Source organism: Chelonoidis abingdonii, chromosome 26 (genome assembly GCF_003597395.2).
Source record: "Chelonoidis abingdonii isolate Lonesome George chromosome 26, CheloAbing_2.0, whole genome shotgun sequence".
Classification (NCBI taxonomy): domain Eukaryota; kingdom Metazoa; phylum Chordata; order Testudines; family Testudinidae; genus Chelonoidis; species Chelonoidis abingdonii.
This window is the reverse complement of record NC_133794.1, coordinates 9,252,424-9,266,063: the sequence shown is the minus strand read 5'-3', so window position 1 is coordinate 9,266,063 and position 13,640 is coordinate 9,252,424. Positions and strand designations below refer to the sequence as shown.

At 52.5% G+C, this 13,640-nt stretch overlaps 1 protein-coding gene and 1 long non-coding RNA gene across 2 annotated transcripts in view; both read right to left on the bottom strand.

Annotated features, from left to right (window-relative positions):
• The window catches only part of LOC142045970 (uncharacterized), a 128,965-nt gene that overhangs the window by 30,838 nt on the left and 84,487 nt on the right, over positions 1-13,640 (bottom strand). The window lies entirely within an intron of this gene.
• Positions 12,834-13,640, bottom strand: part of GDF11 (growth differentiation factor 11) — a 19,714-nt gene continuing 18,907 nt past the window's right edge. The window contains exon 3 of the mRNA XM_032785654.2: positions 12,834-13,280. Coding sequence (XP_032641545.1) covers positions 12,900-13,280 — 381 coding nt within the window. The 3' untranslated portion in view covers positions 12,834-12,899. The remainder of the gene's footprint in view (positions 13,281-13,640) is intronic.

The window sequence follows — 13,640 nt, the reverse complement described above, 5'->3', positions numbered from 1 at the left end:
ACTACCCCATGTTAGGTGTACGAGGGCTATGTGTATCAGGGACTGAGGCCTGGAGAGATGGGCTTGCCCAGAGTCACGTGGCAGAGCTGGGCCCTGATGCAGGGTCTCTTGATTTCTAGCCTGCTGTTCTGTCCGCTGAACCATGCTGTCTACTGCAGGGACAGCCCCTCTGTCCTATATTTTCGCAAGTGATTCTGGGGGCCCAACCTGTGGGCTCTTCGAAGAGCCCAGTTTTCACAGGGTGAGTACCAGGCACCGTCCGGCAATCAGGACTTGTTAAGTTTTCCTCAGATGAGGTACCTAGAATCACTGTTGGCTTTGGAAAAGTTAGGTCCCTTGCATTACCCAACCTGGGACTGCCCAGAGCCAACTCAGACAAGCTGCTCTCCCTTCTGGAGCCCCACATGGAAGGCCAGAGCCCTGCCTGCCTGAATTAGCATAACCCTCCCCATGTTTGTGGCCTGTCCTCCCATTTTTTCCTTCCAGCCCCAAGGAAAGTGTGAGCGAGCGGTTGGCAGCCAGTGAGTTTTAGCCAAAAGACGGGACAGGGAACCACCAAATGGCAAGGTGCCTGCTGGATAGCTATGGGCCTGGATGCCCTTTGGTTGCTGTAGCCTGGGACCAGGGGGAGTGTCACATGCTCTCCTGCCAGCCTGCCTCTTTCTCTGGGGCTGAGGCTGGAGAGGGGCATTCAGGCTCCATGACTCAGTCAGCCCTTGGCCCCTCTGCTGAGGTGGCCCAGGAGGGAATGGTGGTTTTCAGGAGGATGACAGTTGGAGCTGGGCTGAGACCCACCAAACTCATTTCACGCAGCAGCCCACTGCCGTCCTTTGGCTGGGAGCAGCAGATGGTCCCTGCTGACCCAGCTGGCCAAAGGCTCTGCATTGTGGTTTTGGGGAGCTGCTTTTCCCCTGGGGTTAGTAGCCAGCAGGAGCCCCCAAAACATCACAAGCCTCTTCAGAACACGTGCGATTCTTTAACTTCCCCTGGGGGATGGCCTGGATGCTCTAACCCAGGGGTTCTCAGACTTTTGTAGTGGGGACCCCTTTCACACAGATAGCCTCTGAGTTCGACCCCCCCCTACATTTAAATATATAAAAAAAGTGTTTTTACACCATTATAAATACTGGAGGCAAAGTGGGGTTTGGGGTGGAGGCTGACAGCTCGTGACCCCCCATGTAATAACCTTGTGACCCCCTGAGGGGTCCTGACCCCCAGTTTGAGAACCCCTGCTCTAACCCTTTCTGCCCTGGCTGAGTGCTGCCTCCCACCCAGACCAAGCTGTGCGAGCTTTCTCCTCTCCATTTCTCCGCTGCCCCCCTCTGCTTCCAAAGAAAAGGACGAACTTTTCACATGACAGACCAGGCATAGTTGGCACTGGCTATGCAGGTTCCCCTCCTTGCACAGCGGTTCCCAAAGTGGGGGATGTATCAGTGAGGACTAGCTGGAGGGGGGCATGGAAGGTGTACAAGGGAAGACTCTTAATAACCCATAGCGTGTCCTGGGGGCGTGGTTGGCTTCAGGCCAGATCCTGCCCATTTGTCTGCATTAGCCAGGCTCGGGGATGGCTCTCCCTTGTCCATCTCTGGAGAGCCTCTCTGCTGGGGGTGCTGCTGGAGCTGCGGCTCGCCTTCCTTGCCTGTGCTCAGGGAGAGCCGACATCAGATGGGAGCCCTGCCGGCAACTCTACCCCGGGGGGCCAATGTAGAGAGCAGTTTAACCAAGGTGCCAAGCCCACTCCTGGCACCATTTACACCCCGCAGAACCCATGGGGCCCTGCTATTCCACCCCAGCCTGGTTTCTGTCCCCTGGACTTGCTCTGCTCTGCAAGCATCCCTAGGGGCTGGGTGTCATCTGTGCAGGGCTGGATTGCTGCTGGATGGGTCTGAGAGTAATCCTGGGCAAAGCCAACTGAGTTCAGTGTCACTGATGTCAGCTGGCTGTGGCACTTATCTGCCCCCATAAGCACCTCCCAGCCCTGGTGAGGGGAGGCGGTGCTGGCATCTCGGTTGTACTGGAGGGTACTGAGGCGCAGCATCTAAGGGCTTGTCTGCATGCAAAAGTCGCGTTGGTTTAACTCCTGTCAGTCAGAGGATGATTTGTTGCCCACGTAGCAATATCAGCATAGCTCCTTGTGTATATGCTGCTAGAGGGGGTTCTTAGATGGGTGTAGCTGGCAGCCCTACCGCTCTGAAGTACCTTTATAACTGCAGCCACCCTGGGGACAGGGTTGCCACTTGAACGAGAATAGCAGAGTCAAAGCTGTACAGTTTTGCATGTGTAGAAAAGGTCTTAAACAGGTGCAGAGCCCTGCAAGGATGCTCCTGTATCACTGGAAGCGCTTCTGATTTGGGTCTGGTTTAACCCTGCTCCTAATGAATTTAAGCAAGTCCACCTAGGGGGTTGCCACAATTGATATTTACACCACAGAGTAAACTGGTGCCACTTGTTCTCCTGGCTGCCCAAGGTCACACAGGAAGGCTGTGGAGGAGCAAGAACCAGAGCCCCTGACTCTTTTGAGTGCCAGGTGAGCCCTCTGCTACCCATCCTGATGGTCCTTGCTGAGACAGAGGCACCTGAAGGAGCAGCTCTGCTGACAGGCTGCTTTTTTGCAGAGCTGGGTGCATTCCTGTCTTTGCATCATTGTTAAAATTACAAAGAGAAACAGCTACAGAGCATTTAAAAAGGGAGAGAGAGGATGGCTGTGTTTGGTCTGACTGGCATATGAAAGCAAGAATGTCCTGCAGCTACGGAGAATCATTCTGGGCATGGGTTTAGGCTGGATTTTCTTCTCCCAGCAGCTCCTCCACCCACGTGGTGGACTGGTTTTATGGTTAGCATCAGGGAGTGTGGGAGAAAAGGAGAAACATTAAGAAACACATTTTTGGAGCCAGTCAAAACTCGGGTCATTGATTCCAACCAAAAACTCTCAAGGGAGGAGATGGACAGGGGAGAGCTGAAGGGATTGGATGCGCCACCACGTGCGTTTGGAAGGCTCTGAGGATGTGTAGGCTCAGCTGCAAACCTCAGAAGCTTTCCAGAGCCCATTATGGAGGGAGGTGCAGGACAAGGGCCCAATCCTGTAGGCTGCTCCCCACAGAGCCCTTGGGATCAGCTCACACAGACCAAGTCACTGGACCATGGCTGAAGTGCCTGTTTGGGCCAAGCTAATGCTGGATGCCCTTGCCTTGCCCCCAGGATATTTACAAGCCTGTTTCCTTTTTTGCTAAATCAGGAATGATTTACGATGCGCTGGCCCATATAGTCTATAATATGTCATGTTCCAAAGAATCCCACGGGCCTTCGCCAGCCAGGAAGAACTTGCCTGTATCGAGTCTCCCAAGCAAAGATCTCAAAGCATGTTGCAAACAGGAATTAAATGCCCTCAGATAGTAAAGACAGATAAGGAAACTGAGACTTAGAAAGGTGAAGTGACTGACCCAAGGTCATATAGGGAACAGAACCCAGGAGTCCTGATCCCTAGGCCCTGTCCCCTGCTCTCTGATCCACTAGAACCAACTTGCCTTCCAGAGCTGGCGCAGAACCCAGGTGTTTATGGATAGGCAGAGAGCGAGAGAGAGAGATTGAGACCATAAACCAAATGGGAAATAAATCGAGCTCTACTTAGAGAGTTTCTAAAATGTACCAGCTGCAATCTGGGCAGCAGAACCCCCAAGTTCTATTCCTTGCATTAGGCTCTGTCATAAGACAACCAAAGAAAAGTCACCAAAGGAAAATGCATTTGCCAGCAGATTTTTTTTCCTTTTTCCTTTTTTCCCCCCCTTTTTGTTTTGTTTGGCTATATCATTTTTATTGTACAAAAAAAGTCTAAAAAAAGAAAGAAATAAATTGGGACAGAAGCAGTGGTTATAATATATACAAATGCCTAGAGCTTAGATTATACAACATGGAAGGGAAATAAGTCAGTCATTGCATTTTTTTTCCCTTTCCTGTAGCTTTTCCTAGACTAGTTTATGAAAGAGAAGCTGTAAATCCCTCCGGTTCTGCCTCATCTCATCATAAATGTGAGCTTCCTTCGGTTTTTTATCTTCCATTTTCATGTACCAGAGTTTTTTGTTGTTCTTTAGTTGATTGCATCCGTGTGAAATCTGACCCCTTGGTGAGAATTTTAAACAGGAATGTTTGCTGGGGGGAAGGAATTTGTTTCCTAGAGGGACATTTTAACGTGGACCACATGATATATATGAAACCATTTTTTTCCCCCAGAGGCTGTTAAATCCACCTCCAGCAGTGGATTCAGCTTGGAGAGTAGTTCCAGTGTTGCCTTCAGCTCAGGGACAGTCAGCAGGGTAGTTTTTCTGTCAATTTGGCAGAGAAGTGAAACACACTAAAGCTTTTTAAACTTCAAAGTCAACTGAACAGCAGCTGAGGAGATGGCTGCCTGGAGCAGTGGGACCTCTGGTTTAAGACTAATTTCTGTTGGATCTGGGAGGTGAGGGAGTGGTGGCATTTCCTTTTAAATATGTTATACAAAAAAACCCGTCACCCAATACGTGTGTTCTCAGCATTGTATGTGGCTGTAGCATGCCTGCTGCCTGTGGATTTCAAAATGCCTCGCGCAGTCATGAAGCCTCACAAGACCCTTATGAGGTAGGTATTATCTTTGTTCTACTGAGGAGGAACACAAACCTTTGCTCAAGGTCAGAAATCCTGATTCCCAGCTCTAACCACTAGACCCAACTCCCTTCTCACGCTGGCTTCATAAAAGTATTTCAAAAATCAAGGTTGCTCCTTGACACACAACAACTATTTCCCTGCCCTTTCTGGAAGGGCTGTGGAGTTCTTCATAAGCAGTGGGCAGCTGGGACCCTCTCTTATGGGCTGGAAGACAGGTTATTCTCCAGCAAGACACCAATGCACAGCCCAGTTTCTTCCCGTGCTCCTGAGCCACTTATCACATGGGCAAAGCCTTCTGCTTGGCCCCAAGTGATACCTGGGGATTGCAGGGCTGGGCTGTGTGCTGGGGAACCCAGAACTGTCCCCATTTGTCAGAGAAGATCTGTAGAAGATGCAGAAGCAGGGGAATTTCACACATTGCAAGTGGAGCTCAGTGATGCTAGCAGTGCAGCAGTTACAAGCCGCCATCTGGATTCAGTTGAGTATCCTGGCACGGGTGCCTAGCCTCTGACCGCTGGGATTCCACAGACACAGAGCAGGGCAGAGGGACCCAGCTCCTCTGGCAGCAAGCAAAAAACATCAAGACGCATACGCACTAATCCTTATGCACAGCAATTACAAGAAGAGAAAGCACAGACATAAAAGCATCTCCTGTCAAGCCCTTGGTGTGTCACAAAGGGAAACCCCATACTAGTCTCTTAAATTTTCTTTAACCTTCCATAGTGCAAATGGTACCTTAGCCCAAGTCTCTCAATACAGAAATTTTTACAGTGAACATTCAGCGTTCCCGAGTCAGACGCTTTGCCTCACTCCTGCAATTTGGGAAGAATCAAGTCTCCTGTTGCCACTACCTCTGAGCCTCCAGAGCGTCCCCATAGCTCGTGCTGCCTGTCGCCTCCGAGATGGATTGAGATCTTGCTTTGGTGAGAGGGAGCAGTGCAGAGGGGGTGGATGGGTACATCAGCCAAGTCAATAAACGTTCCGTGGATTCTTGTAGGAAGCCTGTTGATGGGCACCTACTGTGGTGGCCCCTGGACCTGGAAATCAGCTGACGAAACAAGTCTAACCATTTACTGGGAATAAAAGCTACTGCTTGGTGCAGCGGCCAGTGCCTGAAAACCCAATGCTGATCCTTGCCAGAAGAATCCCTCTTGATGGGAGCACATGCACCTCTAGCTGCACTGTCTGTAATGGTGGCGCCCATCTGAGTCGCTGGCTCAGGCCCAGGGTGAGTGAGTCACAGGTGCAGGACTGGAGCGGAAAGCGCTGAACTCTTTGATTTTTTTTATTATTACTTTTTAAAATATTTTTATTTATTTATTTATTTAGTTATTTTTGATGTTCAAGTGCTGTGTTTGGTCATGTGATTAAAACAACAACAATGAAAAAACAACCCAACCAATGAATGGCCTTTTGGTCATGTGATTAAAAAAAAAAAACAACCCACCCCAACCAATGGCTTCTTTCCTGAGCCGCCATCCTCGTAAACTCTTCTCTTCATCTTCAGATACCCATTGACAAAACAAACACAAGCTAAGACATTACGCACAGTAACATACACAAAGTAAATAATAAAATACTCGTAGGGCTGATCTGTACAAACACACATGAAACAACACCTGCCTGCCCTCAGCCAGTCAGATTCCCCCGGACAATACACAGAACAGCCATGGGTGACGTTCCCCGTTGCCAGAGTTAGGACTTTTCATCTCCGGTGTCACCTGGCTGTAAAAATTTCCCCAAAGTTCTCCATGCCCCAGCCAACAGCCAGTGAGAGCTTCCATGTTTAAGAGGGAGAGCAGGGGCCTGCCTGGCAGATGTGTGTGTCTAAGAAGGGGTTGTGTATTTGCAGGGAGATGGACTGCAGGGTCTACCACACCGTTCTCATTTCTAACTTCCCTGATTCAAACACCACCATCTCACTGGTGGGTCTCCCATTGACTGGGAGAACTTAAACCAGCCTGGTGAAAGCACTAGGAAATATGCTGTAAGGAATGAAGGAGGCAGAACAGATGGGACCTAAGGATTGTTTTTCATCTCTGATGTGTAGGATTCTTTAGGCTTCATCTCTCATGAGGACGATCTAGGCGGCTTGTCAGCTACTCTAGCCACAAGTAAGGTCCTGGTCCTGTTCTCTGTCTCCTATCCGACCTCCCAAGCTTGTAGTTAGCATGAAGGACTGATCTCAGCTGTAGTTAGAAGGTTGCTTGAGAGCTCCCTTGGCTGCTGTGAGCAAGACACACCTGAGCTATCCTGGGATAGCCCATTGCTCAGAGCCTTTTAAAACAGCCTTGGGGAAGCATTAGAAATGTCCTGTGGGGAACAATCCTTCCCCCATAAATCTAACTGGTCTTTTCCATCTCTGATCTCTGGGTTAACATTTTCCCCCTCCATGTCTGAGTGAGGCCATCAACAGGAAACTCTACTTAGTCAGAAATAGTCTCATCATTCACGCTAACTCCCTCCTTCCTCTGCTCCCCCGTGGCGACGGGGCACATGATGGCAAGTATGTGGCCCAGTTCCATAGCTCAGGTCCCCTGAGAACGTCTCCTTCTTAAAACTGGAGTGGATTCAAGTACGTAACAATCGTCCAATCCCAGGTTGACCTGCGCAGCTTTAGAGAGAGGTTCTGGGCAAAGGTATTGAACAGATCAGCTGGGCTTGGGAAACAGTGTTCCCCAGGCATGTTGGCAAGGAGTGGTTTGCCTCCTAGATGCTGAATGCTGTCCCTTGGCAAGCCAGCCCAGCTCCAGGAGAGTGAGGGGAGCAGCAGCAGCGGGATAACCCACCGCCTCCAGATTGCTGAAGCGTCGTTCCCAGTGACAATGCTGGAAGCAGCCAGAGACTGGGCGGTGGCGGTTAGAAAATGAACCTTCCCCGTATGAGACGAGCAAACAGGAAGCAGGATAAAACCAGAGACCTGCCAGGTTACTGTTAGAGCTGTTTCCTTGAGCATGACCACTCCTGAAACACTGCCTTCATGCCACTTGGTTGTTCCTAGAGCAGGGCCTTGTGGGAGAAGCACAGAGCCAGTGATTCCTGCCAGCCGCTTTCCCTTTTTACGCCTCCATTTCCCCACAGGCTGCGAGGCAGGGGTGAGCCCCATTTCACAGGGGAAACTGAGGCACAGCTGGGGAAGCAGCTCCCCAAAAGGACAACAGCAGGAAAGAAATCCAGGTGTCTTGACTCCCAGTCACCTGGTCTACTGCTAGACCCATGCAGCCCAGACCTTGGTACTCTGAATACCTTAGTACATGCTCACTGGGGTAGTAATATCTCTTGGGTCCTTCCAACTGAGGCATACTGTGAGGGGTTAGATACAAAGCTGCTCCGGGTCCTTTTTGCTCAAGTCATGCTGTTCCAGAGGGGCAGAGGGTATCTCTGTTAGGAAGAGGAAGAGGTGTGTTCTTAGACCCCCAAACTGGGGCCGCCCTCCATGCCTGGACTGGGAAGCATCATGCTAAGGTGTGAAGAGAACAGAAGGTCCCCAGCAGCAGATTTGACAGAGGAGCAGGGGCTGTTTCCTTGTCCCTGCTTCAGATGCCAGATGGGAAAATGATTCCCAGGCAGAATAAAGCAGCAGTGGGCTGCAGGGAGCATGAGAATTGGCCAGTCAGCTCCTGGTTCAGTTGGCTGCTGCCTCTGGAGCTCAGAAGGTTCTTTGCAGATGTAGATTCCAGCACTGCCTCTTCATGAGAACCAGCAATGCAGCCACCCAGGTACCGCTGCAGGGCTCCCCGACCGCTTGCTGACCCTATAACCCTGTCGCCCCACTGGGGCCTTCCTCTCTCTCTGCTCCATGGTCAAAGAAGCTGGCGGTTGTGGCTGCGGTGATGCGCGAGGCAGGTTGTGAATCTTTCTCACTCCTTCACAGCTGGGCAGGGGCTGTGTGGTTGTCACAGGAGAGAAAGGGGACAGGGATGCCAAGTCAGATGGTGCCATTTCAGATCACAGCCACATCGGAGGGACAGGTTCTTCTAACAACACTAAGATCTGGCTCTCTGTCGCTCAGAACTTCAGCATGAAAACAGAATCTCTGGGTCCTCAGAGTTCATGGCTTCCTGTTGCTTTAATGACCCCTCCTTGAAACCAGACAATATTCCGATCTCCTTTCTGACCCTGCCCTGCCCAGGCCTCCCTTGGCAGTGAACGGAAAATGCTTTCTTGTCCTGCCAAGAGCACAAACTGCAGACCTCAGTTGGCTGGTGTGCAGCAGAAAAGCCCAGCCTGCTCCAGCAGTGGGGGGCTAATGAGCCAGGAGGATGAGAGTCAGGCGGATGGAATACAGGAGGCACCTCAAAGTGGCAAAGGGTCGATGTTTCCTTCCTTTCTCTAGCAGGAGTTCAGCCTGATCCCTTTCATTGCCCATCCTTAGCCTAGGTTAACAGCCTGGCTAGAACCAGCTCATGGGCTGAGTAAGTTAGTTAATCTATGAACAGTGCTTTGAAAATGTAAAGCGCTACAGTCTATAAGTGCTAAGGAGTAAGGCTGCAGCCCAGGGGCTAAGGCCTGGACTGGGAGCCAGGAGATCTGTGGTCTGTGCCTGGCTCTGCCATTGGCTCTTTGTGCGACACTGGGACGGTGACATCCTCTCTCTGCGCCTCAGTTCTCCCTCTGTCGGGCGGGGCCCATCCCCTTTGTAAAGCGCTTTGAGATCTACAGGCAAAAAGCAGGAGACAAGTGCTAAGTGTTGTGGGCCCATCCTGCTCCCCTGGAGTCAGTAGCTCAGCTGGAGCAGAACTGATCTCTCTAGCAGTGGCACATAGCAGGACCAGAGCCTCTTTCATCCTGACCCACCCCTAAGTGCTTTGTAGGGTGTATACCTAGAGCCAGGGAGGCCCCAGCCCCGGGGAAAAGGCGGGTCTACCTGGCAGCCTTTCTGCCCTAGTACCTGCACACAGTATCGGGAGAGGAAAGCAAGGAGGTGTTGGCTCCAGCTGACCCCTGAGACGAGCTTAGAGAGGCCCCGTTGGAATTTGGCCAGCATGCCAGACTCTTAAGATAAGTGCTAGGGGCGGGGACTCTCCGGCCTTTTCCTTCCAGTGGGCCCCACTTGCACAGGCAACGTCTCACCGACAGCTCCCTCCACAGTCGCAGGCCCGGCCTCACCCAGTGCCCACTACACTGATGCGTCCATGGCAAAGGAATGGGGCGAAAGGGCTGAGGTATTTTTAGTTTCACACAGTTCTGTAGCTGGTCTCTGCTAACCCAGCGTGGGAAGTGTTGTACTCCAGGGGTTTTAATGACCATGAGGCATCAGGGTCTTGGTCTGACATCTGCAGTGGAACATCATCCAACTCCCCCATGGTCCGTCAGCTTGGCGCCGGGGACGCTGCCCCATGACAGCTCAGAGATGGCAACCCACGGATTCTGTTTGCATCCTACCGATGGCACGGGCGGGGGTGGGGGGCAGTCCCAAGCAGCAGGAGCCAATGAACTCTTGAGAAACAAGGATTCTGTTTTTGTGCAAATGTTCTTAGTAATAATCCAAACAGCGAGGGAAGAGTGGGAAGCAAATGTGCTTCATCAGCAAAATTCTCCGTGGCCAGGGTTTCTGGCCAAGTTTTCTTCCTTTAGAGATAAACTCGACCCATATGCGTCCATCCTGCTGCACACCAGTAACAAACCCCAGGCTCTCCTCAGGGCAGCGGGATGAAGCTTCCTGTTTTCCTGAATAGTGATCCACTTTTTGACCAAGAAGGTAATGCCCATGGAAGTGCAAGGCTGGCTGAACCCACAGACTGGGGAGCTTGCCCTATGCCACCCCATCAGCCACCCTTGGAGATGCTCTGTCTCCAAGAGCTCTCTGATGCCAACAAATAGACTGGTGAATCCCAATTGCAATGGTGGGTTTTCCACCAGGACTCCCTGACTCACTTCACACAGGGGCATCCAGCTGGGGGAACCACATCTGGTCCCTGGGCTGAATGCAAAGCAGCAACCAAGAGGCAAATAATTGGCAGCCTGATTGCCTGAGCCAGATAGCAGAGAATCTCTCCAGAACTGCCCCTGTGCCAGGAGCTGGTCGGGATCCACGGAGCGACTGCACAACCAGGCTCAGTTCCTCCTCACATCCAGAGCACTGAGCCTCCTACGCTGCACACTGCTGTCTGCCTGGCTCCCATGGCATCTGGAGACCGAGACCATCACAAAGACCGGGGCCTGGGCCGAACCCAGCAAACCTCTCGCCAGGGCATTGGGACAAAGCTCCATGGCCCGTGAGGGTTCATCATGGAAGCACATCAGGCCATGTTCATCCCTGTGACTCTCTTCACAGATCTCAGTGATGGAAAAGCCCTGAGAGATCCTGCCTAGTCCCTCCAAACAGCCCAAACGTCCAGGGCCAGATTGTTCCCTCCAGTCTGTTCCTAATGCTTTGAGTACACAGCCTAGGGAACGGTGCTTCCACAACTGCCCTCAAGAGACTTCCGCAGGCAGACAGACTGCTCCTGTTCTGGCCTCCACCTGGCCAGGAATGCAAGTGGAGCCTCCAGGAGCCAGGATTCTCCATCCCTCACACACCTGCTTGGGACAGATCATCTGGCTTTCCTCTGCGTGTGCTAGTGGGGTCTCAGTCTGTTGTTAACCCTGGCAGGCTATCCCTGGTGGGCTGTGGGGTTTAGGCCAGAATCTCAGACCTAGCGTGGGGCAGGGGGTTATTTGGTGATTCCGAAGACAGCAAGAAAAGGGTTTATGTAAGTGCATTAAAAACCACAGCCATTCACACGGCTCTGTCTAGGTGAGCTGGGAGGCCACATGCTTTTCTAGTGCAGTAGCCAGGCGAACTGTGAATTCTCACAAGCAGAATAATTAATAAATAAATAAGTTACCACGGGAAGCTGTCTCCTTCCAGGCCGGGCCCCTGTGCGGCCAGCGTTCTAGCACGAGTGGCATGCACGGCACCCTGTGGGAGTGGGGCTGCAGGGGCTTGCTGGACTCCTTCACCTGCTCCTGCAGTCCTCTCGCAGGCAAATACTCCCAAACTCCCTCCCCCATATTAGGATCAAAGCTTGGCCCAGACAGGAGTTGGAGCCTGTCGTCCCTACCAGTTCGTCTCTAGCAGTACAATGGGATCAGGGAGTTTGGGGTGCACAGAGGATGGTGGGATGGGTGTGCTGGGGTGCCAGGATGGAAAGATTCGGGCTGAGATGGTGTGGTAGAGAGTTCAGGAGGTGCTGGGATGCCAGGATGGGTGCATTCAGGGTACACAAGGGGCTTGGGGTATGCAGGGGTAATGGGGGCTTGGGATGCAGAGGGGTGTCAGGGGTTGGGGTATTGAGGGGTGATGGGATGAGGGCATTGGGGTGCACAAGGGGTGATGGGATTGGAGTGAGTTTGCTCTGGAGCAGATTGACAAGGAACAATGAGATCAGGGAGCCTGACCATAATCTGGGCTCATGGCACCTGCTCTGGGCCAGGCGGTGGGATCAGATCAGGCAGTTTAACTTGTGCTGGGCCAGCAGGATCAGACTTTCCAACATCAGCAATGCAGCCCTAGCCCTCCATGTCCCCTCCTAGCTCTCCGCAGCACACGCTGGCTGCTGGCTGCGGCCGGGAGCCCTGCCAGGGGAATTCTCTCTCTCAAAGGGCAGGCAGCTGAAATCTCCTCTCCCGTCCCCCCCGAAACAAAACCACTGGAAGAAAAGGCCAGTGATCCAGGGTATCTTTCCTTTTTACCAGGCCGCTTTGTTCTTCGGTTCTTCTCTCGTTCCGTACAAAATATCCTGTGTGTTTCTGTGGGTGCTCCAACTCCATATAATTGTTCTGATTTTTTGTTTTTAACTTAAACACATAGAAAGCTTCCACTGCTTGTAAACGGTTGAAGAGTCGCTGTCCTGCCATCTCAGCGTTAACCATTTCGCTCCCAGGCCGCCCAGGGACCGGCTAGTCCTCCAAGAACCAAACCCCGGTAAGAGACACCTCTCTGAGCCACAGCTGCTTGGTGCTGCCGATGGCCGGGTGGGGTTGAGGGGGCAGGGAATAATGCCTTTGCAGACTTGCCTTGGGAGGAAAGCGGTACCCCAGCTGGCCCCCCCCATGTGGGGACGTTTGCTTATTGCACAGTGCATGGCGAAGCGCGGGAGAGTTTGGGTTTGGTTTGTTTTTCTTGGGGGGTTCTGTCTCTCCCCCCTCCCCCGACATTCACAAAAGAATTTTAATGTTTGTTCTTTTTATATCTATAAAAAAGGGGGGAAGCAAAGATGACGCTTGCTGGTTGGCCAGGAGCACAGGAGCGGGGCTGGGGGAGCTCCGGCTGGGTTTTAAGAGCAGCCGCATCTGTCGACTACCATGCCCGGGATCTTCCCATAGATAATCTGCTGTTTGTCATTGAAGTAAAGCATGTTGATGGGGGACATCTTGGTGGGGGTGCAGCAGGGCCCGGCTGAGCCCCGGGGGTTGGCCTGTTGCACCAGGTGGGTGTGCGGGTACTTCTGCATGAACATGTACTCGCACTGGCCCGAGCAGTAGTTGGCTTTGTACCGCTTAGGGGCAATAATCCAGTCCCAGCCGAAGGCCTCAAAGTCAACAGTCAGCGGGTAGCGGCAGCAGCGGGACTCGGTGGAGTGCTCATCGCAGTCCAGCCCCAGGTTGCGCCGCGAGCGCTTGTTGTTTTCCAGCACACGGAGCTCCATGAAGGGATGCTGGGGGGAGAAAGCAGACAGCTGAGCCTTGGCCCTGGGGCAGCTAGGGCCAGCCTTCTGGGAGGAGGGGCACGCTGCAGGGAGCCATCTCATCGGCTCCCCTAACCAACCATTCCTCTACCTACCCATCCCTCCCTAGCTACCTGTCTACCAAGCCATCTCTTTCCACCCCATCCCTAGCCCCCATCCACCTAGCCACCCTCCTTTATCCACCAGCCTTCTCTAGCTACCTGTCCACCAAGCCATCCCTTTCCACCCCATCCCGAGCCTCCATCCACCTAGCCACCTCCTGTATCCATCAGCCTTCTCTAGCTACCTGTCCACCAAGCCATCCCTTTCCACCCCATCCCGAGCCTCCAT